Below are 20,889 nucleotides of genomic sequence, written 5' to 3'. Positions count from 1 at the left end.
AAGACGAGTGTAAGTGGGGACACGCCAGCAGGTTTAAACACAGTTGTAGTAACTGCGACGGCAAACACCCAGCAGCCCACTGCAAACAGGCGAAAGGAGCAGGGGACAGCAGAGAGCATGGCAATAGAAAATAGCAAGGGGTGCGAGCAATCGCAGAGGGGGAAGCGAACGAAAGGAGGAAGGGACACTCACCCATCAGAATCAGAAGATTAGTGGCGTTACTGAATAATTACCCAAAGGAAAAATAAAGACAGCTACTGGTGGATGGCTTCACATACGGGTTTCCCATACCTTACAAGGGCCCACGCTTAGCCGCAACCTAAAATCCATGCAGGAAAAGCCTGAGGTAGCCAGGCAGAACGTAGGAAAGGAGGTCCAGTGGGTAGAGCAGGGGACCTTTCAGCGCCCCCCCCCCTTAAAAAAAAAATCTCATTGTATCCCCGTTGGGGGTGGTACCAACAAAAAGAGGTGGGTAAATTCAGCTTCACGCACCATTTGTCACACCCACAAGGACATTCAGTAAATGACTGGTTGGAGTAGGACAGCTGCCCGGTGGTGTACGCCTCGCAGGACGATGCAGTGGATTTGATTAAGCAGATGGGAAGAGGGGAGTTGATAGCCTAAACAAATATAGAGTCCGCTTTTCCCCTACTGCCGGTACACCCACACAGCTACCATCTACTGGGTTTTCAATTAGATGGGGCGAATTACCACAACAGATGACTACCTATGGGGTGCGCAATATCATGCGCTTACTTTTAGTCATTCAGCAGCATCCTAGAGTGGGCGCTGGGGACACGTGACCTGGTGGGAGAGCGCATACACTACCTGGATGGCTTCCTGTTCATTGGCAAATCAGGGTCAGGAGAATGTGCAGAACTACTCATTCAGTTTGAAGGATTGGCGGAGGAGCTGGGAGTCCCATTGGCGCCAGGAAAAATGGAGGGCACAGTCACCAAGATATCATTCTTGAGAATTGTGCTGGACTCAGTAGAGGGCGTATGCAGGCTGCCCAGCAACAAGATAGCGGAGTGCGGCACATCATAGGACAACTGCAGCAAAAAAGGAAGGCGACGTTGGCAAACTCTAGCAGCTACTAGGGAAACTGAACTTTGCAAACAGAGTGATCCCAGCTGGGAGACCTTTCACCAGGAGGCTAGCATGCTTGACCAAAGGGATGACGAAGAGGCATCTTAGGGTGCCCCTCACACAAGGGGTGATGGAGGACCTATAGTAGTGGGATACCTTTCCAGCCGGGTTCAATGGCAAGCTCATGTGGCGAGAACCCTGGGTAACGTCCGAACAACTGGAGCTTTTCACGAATGCAGCTGGCAGTCACAGTTTTGGGGCCATCTTCGCATGGTCAGCATCACAATGGGCACACAGCTGGCACAGCTCAGGGGTCACAGGCACCATTAGGCCCCTAGAGATCTTCCCTATTATAGTGGCTTTTACAATGTGGGCAAACAGGCAGATCACGCTGTGGTCAGACAATCATGTAGATGTACAGGCAATTAATCTGGGAACAGCAAAATGCCCGCCAGTGGTGAGGCTCCTGTGACATTTAGTCAGCTGCCAATTGGGTATAAACATAGCAGTGAGGCCCAGGCACATAGCAGGGGTGGCGAATTCAATAGCCGATGCAATTTCTCATTTTTAGTGGGACAGATTCAGGGAGCTGGCAACCCCATGCAGACCACAGCATGACTCTGGTTCCCGGACACCTATGGGACCTCGTGGACACGGAATAATGATGCTGGTGAACAATGCACTGGCCCCCAAAACGAAGAGGAAATATCGTAAGTGCTGGGAGGTCTTTAGTACCAGGACTCACACAGCTGAGGTTGTAGCTTTCATTGATTGGGTATTCCAGAGCGGGAAGAACAAGTAGAGGGCCCAAGTACATCTTAGCACAGTGGAACACTACGCAAGACTGGCCATGGAGAGGGACCTAGCAGGGTTATTTTTCTGTAGGACAGCGGTGAAAGGCTGGAGGAGGCTTCAGCCCAGGGATCGTGACAAAAGAAGGCCCATTGATTTTGCGGTCCTGAAGTTGGTACTGGGCATGTGGAAAGGTTTATGCACAGGAAATCACAAAGTGGCTCTATTTAAAGCAGCATTTGCACTAGCCTTCTTCGGGGCTTACAGAATCAGCAAGCTAGTAGCCCCAGCCAGAGGGAATCTCGGGACGGAATGTGTGCACACAGAGGATTTACACATAGGACAGGGGTACATGGTATACACCCAAGACGGTCCAAGACGGACCAGGCGGGCAAGGGAAAACACACAAGGATCAACTGTATTGAGGACAGGGCATGCTGCCGGGTTTGTCTCATGCAGGAGTACATGGATCAGAGAACCTTCGCTGCCAGGCCGCTATTCTCACGCATGGCTGGGACAATCAAGCATGAAGTGGGCCCAGATGCTCCTGGTGGTGCAGGAGGCACTGCAGCAGTGTGAGTGGCCCGATGCCTGGTCATTCACTTAGGAGGAAATGACCTGGCAAGCAGTGGAGGGAGAGAACTGCAAGGGGAAATGGTGGCACTGACGAGACTGATTTGCCCAGCAGAGTTCACATGGTCCAAACTGATCGCCTGCTGGGTCTGGAAAGAGGCAATCAACCAGGGGGCAATTGACAAGTCTAAGCATAAGCTAAATATCATCATGGCTAAGATAAGTAGGGCGAACGGTTGGGACTTCCTGCAGCACGAGCTGATCAAACTTAAGACACTAGGCTACCACTTAAAAGATGGGGTACACTTGACCGGGGTAGGAATGGATATGTTCCTACTTAACATAGTCGGGGTCCTAAAATATGTGAGTTTCTCATGAGTGAGTGCTAAGCGGGCAGCTACCCCCGATCAGTAAACCAGCAGCAGCACGGCAGAGGCAGCCCAGAAAGATGCACAGAAGAAAGAGCAACATAGGTAGAAGAGCTGCTCAAACGGTGTACTTGTGATGCCTCACGGCAGGGTCACAGGGGGCAGATGACAGCACACAATGATGGCCAGAGTAAAAGAGCTGCTCAAACAGTATTCTTGGGATGCCACAAGGCAGAGGCACTGGGAGCAGGAGGGTGGTCAGCAAGGATTGAGGGTGAGCGGAACAGCACTTGCAGCCTGGGCCGCGTCTGACGGCTGCCCACAAACTCCGTAGCAAGTGAAGCATAGAATCCGCAGGACACTGAGACACCTGCTTAAAAGGGCTCTCGCACAGGGCCAGTGCAGTCAACCGGAAATAGAAACAAACCAGTGGATCAATGTTTGCAATGATAAATGTAATGTGGAATAAACTTGGGTTTTCGAATGACCAACCAGAAATTGCGAAATGTACGATCCATGATTCTTGAAAATAAACTGCGGCCCATAATATTTTGTCCCCGAGTAATGCAAGGGGGGTGCTGCATAGTAAGGCCACAAAGGAGGGGCGAACTCGCATGCCTGGGAGGGGTTACCTAAAAGAACACTTCTGACTATTCAAAGTAGCACAGTAATTTAACCAACGCCACAGCAGATAGGAAACGTGTTCAACTAGACTCAGGGATGCTAAACAGTCAAAAGATTTATATTTAGAGACCTTTATATTCCCCTTGTATAGTGCCCATGAGGACGACAATTCCAGAGCCTACACATGAATAATTTTTCATTATTTACTTATTTGTATGATTGAGATATACGTATGTGCTGTTGTGTAGAATGTTCCAGGGCCAGCCAGAGCTGATGCCTCCAGTGATATCATCATTTAGAATGTTCAGTGCTGCGGTGAAGAGTCAGCGCGTGAGGAGGGGGAAGCAAGAGGGGAAGAGGCCAGGAGCTGCAGTAGTTCTGTACACCCATCTAAAGTTAGGCATAGGTAGCTCTTACATTTGGAGATTTTCCTGGGGCCTCTTACAGGCTTACCTTGAAAGAGGTCCCATGTTCCTGAGACCACAGAATTGTTTCAGTGAACCAGCTTCCATTGCTCACTTAGAGCGTTGCTGGGTGACAGATGGACCCTGAGGTAAGCAGTGCTAAGGTGAACGGTCAGGACTCCGTAGTTTAGCAGTATGTGCATAACAAACCTATCAGGTGAGGCTAGAAGAGTGAGGAATGAGAGCTGAAAGAGAACAGATACAGAATACCGTTTTACATGGACAAGTCCCATCACAGAAGTAAGACAAGCAATGATAGCAGCCAAACGCAAGGTCTCTAACAAATTAGGAGCACCCTAAAACTTAAATTACCACTAGTCTTAGGGAGAATATGATATAAAGGGATAGAGTTATTTTTCACTATCATCTTGTGAAGTATTATTTTAGGATGAATCAAGCATGGCAGATACTCAAAATGAATTTACGTAAGGATCTAGTTATGATAAGCTAATCGAAGCCTACACCTTTTAGGCTATTAAGCTTTTTATGAAATCTTGCTTCTGTGTTTTGCTCCGGTAGTGTACTCAAACATTATAACAAAGCCTTGCTTATGGCGGAAAACAGCTGAACTAGTTATGCTTTGGTGTATTCTTCTTTGCTCTTGGTGTTAATAAAGTTGATGGTGCTGGCAGGCGGAGCCTTTAGACCTCCAAAGGAGGGAAAGCCATAAAGGACAAAGGAGACTTCTTTATCGTGAGGCAATCTGAATTTGTAGAGGCCGCTGCAGTCAACTAGAGGGGCACTGAGGAGGTCGATGGGGACGGTTCAACCAGGGGAGAGTCCCTAATCTTGGCTACTCTGAAACATGCAGAGACCATACCTAAGCCTCCGCACCTTCCTCATGAAGGTCACCATCTATGGCCACGCTCAAAGCCGGCTAGGTACAAGGACCGAAGGCACTGGGTGAAACAATCATTTTCTACCTGATGGTGTGGTTCACCTGGAACCAATTATTACAGATAAAGGGAGGTTCTACTATGCCCATAAGCAAAAGTTGGATCAAGGGCAACATCTGCTCCTGTTCATCTTACACTACTGAGCTATAGGTTTATGTCCAATTGTCACTCTGGGCACAGGGTCCCCAGTCAACTAGGGGATGAGTCTTGCCTCTCCCTCTAGGTGCAGTGGTGCCAGAATGTTGCCAGTGGTTGCTGAGTCGCTTTAAATCTATATGCGTATTTCATGTGGGCCGAGTCGCCATCTGCTACAGTGACTCCACAGAGATGCACAAGGAAGAAGGGTTAATCTTCCTTGATGGATGCTCACCTAATCAGTCCGGTGACTGGGAGCCATGCCAGTCTTCCCCTGAAGACTTAAGGAGGGAAGAGGGAGGCCCACCAGCCAGGCAAATACCACCTCCCGCCTGACAGAGCCCAGCCTGCTGTACTAGGAAATCCAAGTCAGCCTGGGATAATTTTGGCAAAAAAGAATCCACGGATGGCCCTGAGCTCTTTTACCAAACATGTAAAGGTGGGGGGAAAAAAACCCTGGTTTATTACTAAAACAAAATAAATCAATTGCCCTCACTCAAAGGGAATTTTCTCCCTCTGCGAGGATGCTCTGTGATTTTTAAGGCCCAAGGCCGTCATGCGTCACCAGCGTTGGAATGCCCACCTCTAAAATGTCACATCTGATGCCCTGGCTGCAGCAACCCTCTGGCAGACGCGTGGCCATGAAGAGGTTTCTGACAGCTGAGCCTCTTTCATCTGAACCTTGGCAGCACTCAGCCCTCTCAATGGAGTGGGGGTTCAGTGACCTTGGAAAGGCTTGGTGCACCGTCAGGTTTTCTCATCCTGCCAAACTCTAAATTACCCCCTTACTTAGCCTTAGATCCTTTTGAGGCCAATACAATGAGTAGCAGTTGGGGGCTTTACAGGAGCAGCTTTTATCGGTGCTGGAGTATGATAACGTTGTGCACCACAATACGTTGTTTGTCACAGCAAAACTAGCGATTTCGACAAAAGCAATTCATAGATTTGCCAAATGGTAAAATATGGTTAGTGATAATAGACAGAGAAAACCCCCAAAATAACAAGTCTGAAACTATTCACCTCCATTCTCACAAAGTATTGCTTTACACCATGCAGAGATTAAGTAACCCAACTATAATGCCCATTTATACAATGCCACAAAAATATTCCCAGGACTTTTCAGAGAATACCCCAAACAGGTTTTAAAGCGGTTACCCACTGGCTTGTGGCTGCTGATGGGGGACAGGGTAGCACATGGATGGGAGAGTAAGTTGGTAGGTGGACAAGATGCATGACTGATTGAAAGGATGGACAGATGGATAGCAGGGTTGGAGGATAAAATTAAAATATGATGAACGGACATATAAGGAGAATAGATTGAAGGTATGTTGGGAGGATGGATGAATGCAAGATTGGGTGGCTAGTGGATAAATAGCGGGAACAAGGATGGCATTAACAAGGGTGGGTGAGAGGAGGATGTTTAAAGGGTATCTAGATGGTGTGAGGATTAAGTGATGTGTGATAGGTGAATGGCAAGTTGAAAATTAGGTGAGTGAGGTTAGGGGTGACTAGAAAGAAGTCTCGGGTACCTTTAGGACGAAGGTCTCGCCTGTGCAGGGGTCCTGGACCAACTGTACCTAGAGAACGAGGAATAAAATGCATTAGAGAGAGAAATACATCTATATTATATCGTGCATCATTAAAATAACAGTGATACTCTAAGTATGGCCCGGGGGTTGCATGCGGCTCTCCTAACCTTTAGATGCGGCCCCTTGGTCGTCAGCAGCATTGGCTCCCGTTTACTCAAAACAGCCCTATTATTATAAAGATGTTAAATAAACATGCAAGTATTGTTTTCAGATTAGTTGAAGTTATAGAAAGGAGGTAACTAAGGTTTCCTGCACCAATTAACTTTAGGAACACATTCATTTTTAAAGACATCTGGGGCCATATGTATGAAGGCAATTTTGCGATCGCAAATGCCGAAATTCGCAGAATTTCGGCATTTGCAATCGCAAAACAGCAGTGTCATATGTATGACACAAACCACCCCATGCAAAATAAGGAATCGCAAATTTTGCAATTCCCTATTTTGCGATTGCATTTAAGGAATCGCAAATTGCGATTCCTTAAATGCAATGTAAAAAGCACACAAAAAGTGCAATTTGGACTTAAGGAATCGCAAACTACCACCAACTTTAAGTTGGTGGTAATTTGCGATTTCTATGAAAAATGCACTTTTATGCATTTTTCAAAGTGCCATGTGACTCACATACATGCCCTTAGGGCATGTATGTGCGCCACATCTGCACCCATGCTCATTTCAGGGGTGCAACAGGGTGTCCTTTTGACACCCTGGCACCCTTGAAATTGCATTCCCAATTTGCGATTCTCTAATTGGGAATCGCAAATTGAGAATGTCTTCCCATTCATCCCTATGGGCCTCTAGGCCCATAGGAATGAATGGGGAGGTATTCCTTAATTGCAAATCGCAATTTGCGATTCGCAATTAAGGAATATGTAAGATTCGCAAAATTTATTGCAAATCCTACATACATAGGGTTTTGCGATTCTCAAATAGCGATTCGCAAAAGATCGCTATTTGAGAACCGCAAATGAGCATTTTCATACATATGGACCTTGGTCTTTAAAATCTATAAAAATATGATAAAGCTTCAAAATTCAAAATGTGTATTTCTTTAGCATACAGCTCACCTTACAACATCAGATTATATCAGTGCATTGAGAAGTGTTTTTTTTAAAGTGATATTTTTCAAACATGAATTTAAGAAACATTCATTACTTCCTTCCACCCATACTAACAACAATCGCAATAGTGAATTAGGAGGCAAGTTACTTGTTATATGCACCCTTTGGGTGGCCTGGGTTGCTATTATACATGGACAACATTATAGTTTATTAAGTCATACACAGGAGAAGGTTTCGTACAGCGCACGTCCTGAATTCACGAAGTCATGTATTTCAAGTTCCTCTTATATGGGATAATGAAGAAAAAAGGAGGGAAAGTGAAATAAAACAATTGTCTAGAATCACACAAAGTGGGAAAGCCGAGATTGACCCAGGTATTCTGGTTTACACATTATGCAGTTCAGCCAATAGATGTGCATGCTTCACTTCCCCTACACCCACCTAACAGTAGACAACACCGCCACCTCCCCTCCAATACTGCCACCCTGCTAGCATCAATGCGGCCCTCGGCCACACCACAGACAAACCTTTTTGACCCTCGGGAACATTTTTGTGAGTACCCATGCATTAATACAACCCCGGCCCTGCCTTCTACCTCATGTGCTTGTCCATCTAATCCTCTATGCCTACATATCTCACATTTGCTATCACATATAAGGCCACTTGCCACTGATACACCTTACTCCTGTGTCACTCTTCCAATACTCCCAGCCACCTCTGTACCATACTTCTGTGCAAAGCCCATCTACCCCTCCTTGTCAAACCCTCAGGACTCAGGCTTCCCTCGTAGCACCGCGATCATAGTTTGAAAGCCAAGTCCTCCTATGGTATTCTATGTATTGCCAACTACATATGCCAAGTAAACACATTACTTCCTTTATTTATGTTGAGACTGCCGCCCTTCAGATGCAGAGACATTGTGACCGTGATGCACTTGTGCCCCTCTAGTGCCGCAAGAGACTGCAATTTAAAAAGGCTTGGAAGGCAGAAGGAAGGGTAAAGATAATGAAAGGGTGACACTGATGCCAGAGGAAGAAAAAGAGACAGGGACTTAGAGACGGACAAACACAGAAGGAGAGTCAGGCATAGATAGGTTTAGAGACAAACAGGCAGGCAGTGAGATACACAGATGGACAGAGGCAGCTAGAGAAACTGGTAAACTGATAGGGGAAGATATATAGACAGGCAATTGGATAGACAACAGACAGACCGAGCGACACAGTCTTATACAAAGATATATATACAAATATAGCACAGAGACAAACATAGTGACAGCCACAAATTAAGAGGGGGGGGGGGGGGAGACATAATAGTGAGGGAGATGAAATATAAATATGTAGACAGAGCAGACAGACAGAGATGGATATCGGAAGATATGAGATCGCCAACTAGATATATGAATATATAGATATGTAAGAGACAGACAGATAAATGGCCACAGGTAGGAAGAAGTGAGCTGATCTATAGTTTGGTGAATGGTACCCCATCAGTCAGGGTGGCAGAGGACAATACATCTGCCACCCTGAAGGACTAGCGACTGGCACATTCAGAGATCACCACTGGCCCATCAGCAATCTCTGTACGTTGACAGGAACCACCATCAGGCGATCCCTGTCAAGGTACAAAATGTTTGGGGGACGGCGCCGTCAGTTTTGATAGCCGCCATCGAACTTTAAAAAGTTTTTTTTTTTTTTAAATACAACTTAGAAGTTTTTTTGAAAACCAGAAATTGCTATGAGACTGACAGAAAAAAACCATCACACCGTCCACTCTGACTAGGGTAGGCTATGTAATGCCCTTTTTCCGATAAACGCCTAGTGTTTCAGGCCGTCAGAGGAGGCTTTCCATCGATGGAGTCAAAAGGGGCTCTGTCCACAGAAAGCTGGTGGCCCTCCCTATGCTAAATAGGCCGCGTAGACCATTACTTTGGCAAACAGGGTACTCTGACATATTTTCAAGGAAGTACCTTGTCCGTCAAATCATAAATCAGCCCCATAGATATGACAGATCGACCCACAGACAGGTATAGAGATAAAGGGAAAGAAACATGTAGACAAAGCAGAATTCAAAGGCAGATGGACCCAACTCCAACTCCCCATCCCACCCTGTCCTCCTTTCTTTTTGCTTCTTTCTCGGTTTCCATCTCTTTCTTGTTGCTTCTCTGTTTCTTCCTCTCTCTCCCTGTATTTCTGTCTTTCAGTTTCTCTCTCCCTCGCCCATTGCCTCTCTCCTCCCTCTCTCCACATCGCTCTCTCCTGCCTCTCCCTATCTGTTTCTCGGTCTTTCCCTAAACTCTCTCCCCATGTTTTCCCCTGAATTTAGTCTACCTTTTCCTGTCTTTTTCGTTATTCTCTTGCTGTTGCTCTCCCCTCATGTCTCCCTCTGTAACTCGATCTCTCTATCCATTTCTCTCTTGTCTTTGCTCTGGGCCGTTCCTAACATCTTAGACAACTACAAAGGCTCAGGTGCTCAGCTGTCTACCAATAGCCAGGCTCCAGGCCGGACATGCTGTCAATTGCCTGGGCCGTTCCTACTGGTGTCTGCTGTATCAAGTGTCCGTCCAGATCTGCTGGAGCGTTTTTTTAGGATACCTTCTTTACAGTGGACACTTCGGTATTTGGAAGCTGTATGCACGACCTATCGTTACCAATGTTTTACAATACACATTTCGCTCCACTCAAAACAGTAACTATCTCACTTAATGCTATGGGTGGTTTGGTGTACGATTCCAACTTCTGAGAAGTGCTTCCGGCGGAATGCATGAGAGAATATTTTACATCTGAAAAATACATTTGGGAATGTCTGTGTTCACAGGCTTTGGCACATCAAAGCCAGATCAACTGGCTTTGCCAATGCTTGCCTCTTTTTCTTCTATAGCATGAATCTTTCTGTAGGTTAACAGAGCACTGAATAATTAAAATAATCACAGTTAAATAAAAAGAGCAATCATAATAAACGAGAAATAAGTTTCACATTAGACAATATTCCAAACAATATTAAATTATATTCAAGAAACCATGACCAAAAACAAAGGTGATTTCTTTAATTGGACAACAACGTCTGGTGCTTGTATCTATAAAAAAACAGATGTTGGAATAAGTAAGGAATATGCTACTTACCAGTATGCATCTGTTCTTGGCATGTAGAGCTGCAGAGCCACACACTAAGGATATGATCGCCATCTGGTGTTGGGCTCGGATGATTGCAGGTTGTTGTTGTCTTCGGAAGAAGTCTTTGGTCACGAGATTGGTGACTCCTCCCCTGGACAACAGTGCACATGGGCATCCACTCCATCCTCAGATTGTTTTTCGCCATGATGGGAAATGATGGAGTGTGTAAGAAGTAAAGAGAAAGGATGTCCATGTGTAGTGTCTAATTAAGACAATGCTGGAACAGATACAGGTCCCGGGGAGGTGGGTGGGAGTGTGTGGCTCTGCAGCTCTACATGCCAAGAACAGATGCATACTGGTAAGTAGCATATTCCGTTCGAGGCATATGAGCTGCAGATCACACACTAAGGATAGACTATATAGCAGTGTCTCCCCTAGCGGTGATCACCTGTATCAGTTGCAGCAGTTTGGAATAGAGTTTTTAGGACAGCTTGGCCTACTGAAGCTTGTTGTTTGGATTGCACATCAACACTGTAATGCTTAGTGAAGGTGTGTGTAGTAGACCATGTGGCTGCTTTGCAAATGTCTTCTTAGGGGATGTTCCCTAAGAATGCCATAGAGGCCCCTATTTTACGCGTGGAGTGCGCCCTAGGGGGAACGGTAAGAGTACGTTTAGCTTTTTGGTAACATATTTGGATACATTTGACTATCCATCTGGCGATACCCGATTTTGAAATGGGGTTGCCTTTGTGTGGTGGAGCAAAAGCAACAAACAGTTGCTTGGTTTTCCGAAAGGGTTTGGTTCTGTCGATGTAATAGAGCAAGGTTCTTTTAACATCTAAGGTATGAAGTGCCCTCTTGGCTACTGAGTCTGGATTAGGGAAGAAGACTGGCAGTTCCACAGACTGGTTTAGATGGAAAGTGGAAATGACTTTAGGGAGGAATTTTGGATTCGTCCTAAGAACCACTTTGTTCCGATGTAGTTGTAGGAAGGGTTCTTCTAGAGTTAAGGCTTGTATTTCACTTACTCTTCGCAGGGATGTGATTGCGATGAGGAAAGCCACTTTCCATGTTAGGAACTGCAGTTCGCATTTGTGCATTGGTTCAAATGGTGGACCCATGAGCCTTGTTAGAACAATATTAAGGTTCCACACCGGGGAAGGCGGTAACCTAGGAGGAATGATTCTTTTAAGACCCTGCATAAATGCTTTAATAGCTGGTACCTTAAAGAGGGACAGGTGTTGTCTATTTTGCAGATAGGCTGCTAATGCCGCTAGATGTAGACGTATAGAGGAATACGCTAAATTGCATCTTTGCAAGTGCAATAAATAGCAAATGATGTTCTGGATGGAAGCATCCAGTGGTTGTATGTCATTGTTAGCGCAGTAAATGGCAAATCGTTTCCATTTTGCAGCATAGCATGCCCTAGTAGTAGGTCTCCTGGCTTCTTTAATGATATTCATACAGTCTGGAGGAAGGTTGAGGTACCCGAACTCTAAGACTTCAGGAGCCAGATTGCCAAGTTCAGTGTTTGAGGATCTGGGTGTCTGATTTCTCCATGGTTCTGGGTTAAGAGATCCGGGGAGAGATGCAGTTTTTGATGTGGAACTAGCGATAGTTCCAAAAGTGTGGTGAACCAGGGTTGACGTGCCCAAGTGGGAGCCACTAGGATGAGTGTCAGCGACTGTTGTTTCAGTTTGCGTACCACAAATGGAATGAGAGGGAGAGGCGGAAAAGCGTACGCAAATCTGCCTGACCAGTTCATCCATATTGCATTGCCCTTTGATCGCGGGTGTGGGTACCTGGCGGCGAAGGTTGGGCATTTTGCGTTTTCTGGTGTGGCGAACAGGTCTATGTCTGGTTGTCCCCACTTTTGGAAGAATGGGAGTAAGACTTTGGGGTGTAGTTCCCATTCGTGTATCTGCTGTGTGTGGCGACTTAAGAGGTCGGCCACCTGGTTCTGAACCCCTGGGAGGTGTTCTGCTAGCAGGTAGATGTTCCGGGGAATCGCCCATCTCCAAATTTGTTGCGCCAGTTGGGACAGTTGTAGAGAATGTGTCCCTCCTTGTTTCTGTATGTAATACATTGTGGTCATGTTGTCCGTGCGGATAAGGACAGTTTTGTTCTGGAGATGCACTTGGAATGATTTTAGTGCTAGGAACACCGCTAGAAGTTCTAGGTGATTGATGTGGAACTGTTTTTGTTGAGTGGTCCACCGTCCCTGAGTGGTGTGTTGAAGGAGGTGGGCTCCCCACCCTGTGAGAGATGCGTCGGTGGTCAGCACAACTTGTGGAAGGGGCTCCAAGAACGGCCGCCCTTTGGACAGGTTGATGGTGTTCCACCACTTCAGTGAGTGAAGTGAGCGGCTGTCCACCAACACCAGATCGGTAAGTTGTCCGTGGGCCTGATTCCACTGTTGTGCTAGACATTCCAGTAAGGGACGCATTTGAAGGCGTGCGTAGGGTACTATGGAGATACATGACGCCATCATGCCTAAGAGTTGCATGAACACTCTTGCAGGGAGAGAGTGTTGTGTTTGAAATGTTTTGATCAGACTTTGTATGTTGGCTATCCTGGCTATGCTGGGATAAGCTACAGCTTTGGCTGTGTCTATGGTGGCTCCCAGGTATTGTACTTGGGAGGGTTGTAGTTGAGATTTGGGATAGTTGATGGTAAATCCCAAGTTGTGCAGGGTTTGAATAGTGCGGTGGGTGTGGTGAACAGATTTGTCTAGAGTATTGGCTTTTATGAGCCAGTCGTCCGGATAGGGGAAGACATGGATTTGTTGTCTCCTGAGATATGCTGCCACAACTGCCAAGCACTTTGTGAACACCCTTGGTGCAGTTGTTACTCCAAATGGGAGAACTGTAAACTGATAGTGTTGACCGTCTACCACGAATCGTAGATACTTCCTGTGAGCGGGATGCATAGGGATGTGAAAATATGCATCCTTGAGGTCTAATGTGGCAAGGAAGTCTCCTTGTTGAAGTAATGGAAGGACCTGTTGGAGAGTGATCATGTGGAAATGATCTGATTGTATGTACTGGTTCAGTAGTCTGAGGTCCAGTATGGGTCTCAAGGTTTTGTACTTTTTGGGAATGAGGAAGTATAGAGAATATACTCCTGTGCCCTGATGTTGTAGTGGAACAGGTTCTATTGCGTTTTTCTGAAGCAAAGACTGTATTTCCTGTTTCAGCAGCGTGAGGTGGTGAAACGTCATGGGACGGTGTCTGGGTGGTATGTTTGGGGGCGGGTTTATGAGTTCGAGGCAGTAGCCATATTGGATAATTTGTCTTACCCACCTGTTTGTAGTGATGGTATTCCAGACAGGTAGGAACTGTTGAAGTCTGCCCCCGACCGGAGTGGAATGGTCTGGGGGGAGTGGTGGCAAGTCACTGTTTGGTGGCTGTAGAGGAACGGGTGTTGTTGTTGTTGCCCCGTCCCTTATTATTGTTTCCCCGAAACCCTCCTCTAAAATATCCTTTGTTAGGGGATGTTTGACCTGATGTTTTGAAAGTGGAAGAGTTGTCTGTTCCCACATTTTTGGAAGCTCCTCTATAAAAGGAGCGACGAAAGGAGCCTCTGGGTTGAGTAGACTGCAATGCTCCCATAGATTTTGCAGTTTTATTATCTTTCTTCATTTTTTCTAGGGCAGTGTCCACTGCCGGGCCGAATAGTCGCTCCTGATTAAAGGGTTGAGCAAGAATGGAGGTTTGTACTTCCGGCTTGAAGCCGGAGATGCGCAGCCATGCGTGGCGTCTAAGCAATACGCTTGTGTTGACTGCCCTAGAAGCGGTGTCCGCTGCGTCTAATGCACATTTAATGGAGGCATTGGATATTAGTTTGCCTTCTTGTATGAGGTCAGTGGCCTTTGTTTTGAAAGGTTCAGGCAGGTGTTGCAAGAGATCCTCCAGTTGATCATAATGGGCTCTATCATAACGAGCCAATAGGGCTTGTGTATTTGCGATACGCCAGTGGTTAGCCGCTTGAGCGGCAACCCTTTTGCCGGAAGCCTCCAGGAGTTTCGACTCCATGTCTGGGGGTGGCGTGTCTCCGGTTGTTTGGGAGTTGGCCCTTTTTCTGGCATTGGAGATGACTAGTGAGTCTAGGGGGAGTTGTGCCTTGATGTACGCAGGATCTTGTGGCGCTGGTCTGTATTTTTTTTCTATTCTGGGGTTGAGAACCCTGGCCCTGACAGGGTCTTTAAAAACCTCAGTGGCATGCTTGATCACTCCCTTAATCATGGGTAGAATGTGGACTGTTTTCTGGGACTGCTCAAAAGTGTCAAGTAGAAAATCCTCCTCAACAGTGTCGGTGTGCATGGTGACACCATGAAACGATGCTGCTCTGTTAATAAGCTGACCAAACCCTAAATGGTCATCAGGAGGGGAGGGTTTCGAGGGGTATGGAGCGGGGTCAGGCACATCAGGCATAGGGTAAGTCGAGTCATCTACTGGTGCTGTGTCCGGGAGTGTAAAGGGATCAGTAGGATCAGTGGGATAAGTAAAGAAATCTGGGTCTCCCCCTCCCCCAAAATAATCATCATCCTGTGGAGGTGGTGTATGAGAAGGAGATGGTAGAGGTGCAGGCGGTAGGGGTTGTGGGGATGGAATAGGAGGTAATGTAGGAGAGGAAGGACGTATGGGTGAAGTGGCACAGTCCTTCTTCTTTGGAGGTGCTGGAGGAGGTGGTGAGTCCAGCTTCCTTTTCTTGTAGGGCACCGCTGTGACATGTCCAGTGTTTGGATTTATGTAAATCCGTATTTGCTTAGGATCAGGTCGAAAGAGTTCCTCAGTGTCCGAAGGCGGCTGTGGCGCCGACTTTTTCGGGACTTTATGGACGTGTTTTGGCACCGAAGATGTTTTGGGTGCCGAAGAACTTTTCGGTTCCGGTGGATTTTTCGGTGCCGAAGAACCTTTAGGTGCCGACGAGCCTTTTGGTGTCGGTGGAGACCTCGGCGCCGAAGAACGTTTCGGTGCCGGTGGAGATGTCGGGACCGAGTGACGTTTCGGGCCCGATGGAGATTTCGGTCCCGAAGCCTGCTTTGGTGCCGAAGGTATTATAGGCACAATGACATGAGGTTTGCTCAAGCCCGAGCCACCTGCAGGCTTACTTTTCTTCGGAGCCGGGCCCGAGGGCAGGGCTCCAGAAGATGTTTTTGGATCGCAACTGGGCCCAGTTGGCAGAGTCTTGACCAATGTCTTTTTGGGTGGTGTTGGGGTAGGGGGGCTGGTACTCACAGGCTGCCCCGGATCTGAATCGTCGGCCTCGGACACGATTTGGAGATCTTCGGAGTCATCGTCAGGGACGTCCTGTGCAAAGATGTCTTCTGGTTCCGGAACCGGCTTGGCCATGATATGGCATCCAGCTCTTCGGTCCCGGATGGTTTCCTTCGAACGGAATGCGGCGCAGGCTGGACAGCTGGATTCGTTGTGGTCTGGTGAAAGGCACAAATTACAGACCTCGTGGTGATCGCTATGAGGGAACTTTGCTCCACATTGGGGGCATTTTTTAAAAGGTGTCCTTTCCATCAGCCGCGTCCGGAGTCGGTCCGATATGGTTTTTTCGACGTCGAGTTTTGAAGTTATGAGAGTTGTAGGGATTGCTATAAGTTTTCTGCTGGAGCGGAAAAAAGTTCATCCGAACCCAATGGCGGAAAAAAACAATCTGAGGATGGAGTGGATGCCCATGCGCACTGTTGTCCAGGGGAGGAGTCATCAATCTCGTGACCAAAGACTTCTTCCGAAGACAACAACAACCTGCAATCATCCGAGCCCAGATGGCGATCTTATCCTTAGTGTGTGATCTGCAGCTCATATGCCTCGAACCATAACTTACATATCTGGGTTTGTGAGTCAGAGACATTAACACCGTTTTAGTATACTCTCTCAAAAGGTTTCCACAGTCACCAATTGATATAGCGGATTAATGAAATCTATGAAAGCTCTAATAGTTGACATTTAACCAAGAGATACAAAGTCACAATTATGCTTACACCTATGTATGTGCTTGGTGTCTGGGTGAGTTATCCCTGGGAAAGTACAATACAATATGAGGTATGGTGAAGCCTCTCTTTCCCTATTGCAAAGCACGTTGAGGCCTTACAGATGCAATGTATATTTGTCCAGGAAACATATGTAGGACATATGTTCCTCCTGGCCTATTATCCTTCAGATCAGATGTACACAAGATCATGCAAAGTTTCAACATTCTGTCTCCGACAGTCTAGAGCCGATGAGGGTTGATTGATTGGATTTAAGAGAGCGCCCAACTTTTCCTGTAAACCACCTTTGCCTCGGATACTTCATTGATAAGCCCCCAGTTTCCCTTATGCCCTTCAGACGTGTCCTGTCATCTCATACGTCCTTTTTAACCCCCTCTGCTTCATGTAAATCTTAAATTACATTTTTGTAGTACCACACACATTCTCTGGGACCCAAAATCTTTATACGACAAGTCATGCTTGTCATAAACCCTAGATTTCTCCAGTGACTCCCATTCCTTCACTTGTAACACTGAGACCCCTTGAAACACTGAAGAGTTCCTCTTTGTGACCCGTAGCATGAGACTACATCCCACCTTGCAGTGCTTTATCTAGGATTCCATCCCGCCTTGCAGTGCTTTATCTAGGATTCCATCCCGCCTTGCAGTGCTTTATCTAGGATTCCAGCCCGCCTTGCAGTGCTTTATCTAGGATTCCATCCCGCCTTGCAGTACCTTATCTAGGATTCCATCCCGCCTTGCAGTACCTTATCTCGGATTCCATCCCGCCTTGCAGTACCTTATCTAGGATTCCATCCCGCCTTGCAGTATCTTATCTAGGATTCCATCCCGCCTTGCAGTACCTTATCTAGGATTCCATCCCGCCTTGCAGTACCTTATCTAGGATTCCATCCCGCCTTGCAGTACCTTATCTAGGATTCCATCCCGCCTTGCAGTGCTTTATCTAGGGTTCCATCCCGCCTTGCAGTGCTTTATCTAGGATTCCATCCCGCCTTGCAGTACCTTATCTAGGATTCCATCCCGCCTTGCAGTACCTTATCTAGGATTCCATCCCGCCTTGCAGTACCTTATCTAGGATTCCATCCCGCCTTGCAGTACCTTCTCTAGGATTCCATCCCGCCTTGCAGTACCTTATCTAGGATTCCAACCCACCTTGCAGTGCTTTATCTAGGATTCCAACCCACCTTGCAGTGCTTTATCTAGGATTCCATTCCGCCTTGCAGTGCTTTATCTAGGATTCCATCCCGCCTTGCAGTACCTTATCTAGGATTCCATCCCGCCTTGCAGTACCTTATCTAGGATTCCATCCCGCCTTGCAGTACCTTATCTAGGATTCCATCCCGCCTTGCAGTGCTTTATCTAGGATTCCATCCCGCCTTGCAGTGCTTTATCTAGGATTCCATCCCGCCTTGCAGTGCTTTATCTAGGATTCCATCCCGCATTGCAGTACCTTATCTAGGATTCCCACGACCTTGCACATCCTCAGGTGCTCGATGGGCGAGCTCAGGTTTCTGATGGGTCGAAACCGCAGGCTGCTGTAACCCTGTGAGGAAGTAAAAGTTAAGAGTCACTAGTTGTGAGAAAGAAGTGATGCCTTCTCACCCTTCAGTATACTTTACTTCAGCTGATTTTCATTTGCAGTCATTCGTTTTGTTCCCCAAGTCCTCGAGACTGTGCTTGTTCCCATTGATGGATTTCTAGGCATTTTTTGGAGCCCTACTAGTTTATTTCCCAGAATCCTTTGCAGTGAACCCTACCTCTGGATCAAGAGATGTTTGAAAGAGCCCTTCTCAAGTTACCTTTCCTCCCAGAGTTCTCGACAACTCCATTGTTTTCATTGATGTACCCCCACCCTTCCATCACCCCATTCTCGCAAGAGGCCTCTCCAGCCCTCTGACAGTTTACCCAAGTGGCCTTACCTCTGTAATCGAGAGTCCATTCCCCAAAGCCTTTTGCAGGTGAGAATTGAATATTTCTTCGGCTCTTTTTAAGTACTGCGCTACCTTCCTTTTCACTGCCTCACGACGCTCCTTGTTCGATTCAACTGTCAAATGGAGAGTCACAGAGAAGTGTAAGGACAGTCAAACATCCTGCATCCCCATACCCCCTTACACGGTGCTTAATAAAAAAAAAAAACACAGATCTGGGTGCTACCACCCATCAACCACTATAGACCCTTTTCAACAGTCAGACTGAAAAAAGTGCTGCATAAATATATGGGAGCCACCAACCTGCACTTGCCTACAGCTCCATCACTACAAGGATGCAGAAGGACAGGCAGGAGAGATGCGCGGGTCCTGCCATGCACTCAATAGCAACCAAAAACCCAGAATGAAAGCACATTAGCAGGAAGAGCAGAGGACTTTACCATTCGACACCTCCACACCACCCTATGCAAAACTTCAGAATAAATAGTGGACAGACACACAAGTGTACGGTGCCATACTTCATAAAACAGGAGCAAATAGGTGTTGCAATGCTGCAAACCTACGACCTGCACTTCACCAAGAAAAAAAGAGGGGGTTTCTACTGACACTATGGGCAGAAAGGATAACATCTAACAGACCCCAAAACCTTTCTTTGGAACTTTCTCCATCGTAAAGCCCTTTGTTTTAAAAAACTATAAAAAGAGCATTGTGATAATGAAGAGTTACACCACTCTTCTCCACTATCCAGCATGTAGAGAAAGCAGGGATATAAAAGGATATATGGAGATGTAACATTTGCTTATGCTTTGGGGATTTGTAAAGCGCATGGCTGCCCGAGAGCTTCCCAGCATCTTGCAGCACATACCCCTTTCCCAGACCCCAAAGCAAACAGGCGCACCAGAGAAACATTCCATCAAATACCCCTTCACACACATCACCACAAGCCCAGAATACAGTGGAACCAGAGAGTGAAGTCTATGTATCCAGGCCTGCAGGGGTACCATTCTACATCAAGGTCACCCTCTCTCCAGTATCCAAGAATAAGTGAATAGCATAGTGAAAGATGGGGCAAGGGGTTATATGCGCTGGCCTACACACAACTCATCCCAGAACCCTATAATAAACTGAAGCACTGCAAATCATGGGAAGGGTTTTTGCATTCCGTCATCCCAGTAATGCCCTCACCAGAACCCCAAAATAAACAAAGGCACCAGAGAGCAATGGGTCGGGGCGGAACCATCCTTTTTATCCTTCATACAATCCTTTCCAGAATCTCAGAATTTAGGTGCCCCAGCAGATATATGCGTGTGTGTGTGGGGGAACCATTTGTAATCTCTCCACCACCATTTACAAAACACAATGGTAAATAAGGGCGTTGCATAAAGATGGGGGGACAGTCTGTACCATCCTTCACACTCCCCATAATCCCAGAATTCAGGGGCAGCAGCACGAGAAGAGAATATGCGCCAGGCATTCATGATTCTATACCACTATTTACAAATGCCTCAAATAAACAAGGGCACGATAAAGATGAGTGCGGGATGTACGATCCTTTGACCCTCCATACCAACCTTGCCAAAATCCCAGAATACAGGTGCCCCATAGAGATATGTATATGTGTGGGGCATTTTTTATAATCTCTGTACAACCTTTACGAACCCCAGAATAAACAAATGCACCACATTAATATGGGGCAAGGTGTGCCATCCGCTGCCCTCCATACCACCCTTATGTGAATCCCAGAATACAGGTGCCCATGGACATATGCATGTGGGGACGTCATTCATAATCTGTACATCTCTATTTACAAACCCCTAGAATAAATAAAGACACCGTGCTCCGACCCCTCCATACCATCTTTGCTAGTATCCCAGAATACAGGTGCCCCTGAGAAATTTAAGTTTGTGTGTGGGGCATCATTCATAATGCATACCCCACCATTTATAAAACCCCAAGATAAACAAATCACCGACCAAAGATGGGGGCAGGCTGTACCATCCTTTAACCCTCCAATACCATCTTTCCTGCATCCCAGAGTGGTATTGTCAGAATACAGGTGTCCCATTGAGAAGTGTGTGGGGGAACCATTCATAATCCCTATACCACCATTTATAACCTCAGAATAAAAACATGTCACCAAATAAAGTTGGGGGCAGGCGTTGCCATTCTTTGACCCTCCATATTACCCTTCCCTAAATCTCAAAATACGGGGACACCAGAGAGATGGGTAAATGAGTGAGTGTGTACGGGGACTATTT

At 46.7% G+C, this 20,889-nt stretch overlaps 1 protein-coding gene across 2 annotated transcripts in view; it reads right to left on the bottom strand.

Annotated features, from left to right (window-relative positions):
• The window catches only part of RPS6KL1 (ribosomal protein S6 kinase like 1), an 86,047-nt gene that overhangs the window by 43,884 nt on the left and 21,274 nt on the right, over positions 1–20,889 (bottom strand). For both annotated transcript variants that reach the window (XM_085626740.1, XM_085626741.1), the window contains exons 3-5: positions 18,623–18,747; positions 18,154–18,246; positions 6,471–6,518 (exon numbers count right to left, since the gene is read on the bottom strand). In XM_085626740.1, the coding sequence (XP_085482866.1) occupies positions 6,471–6,518; positions 18,154–18,246; positions 18,623–18,747 (266 nt within the window). The remainder of the gene's footprint in view (positions 1–6,470; positions 6,519–18,153; positions 18,247–18,622; positions 18,748–20,889) is intronic.

This window comes from Triturus cristatus, chromosome 9 (assembly GCF_964204655.1).
Source record: "Triturus cristatus chromosome 9, aTriCri1.1, whole genome shotgun sequence".
Taxonomy (NCBI): Eukaryota; Metazoa; Chordata; class Amphibia; order Caudata; family Salamandridae; genus Triturus; species Triturus cristatus.
Note: the sequence above shows the minus strand (reverse complement) of the source record. Positions and strands in the feature narration are given on the sequence as shown.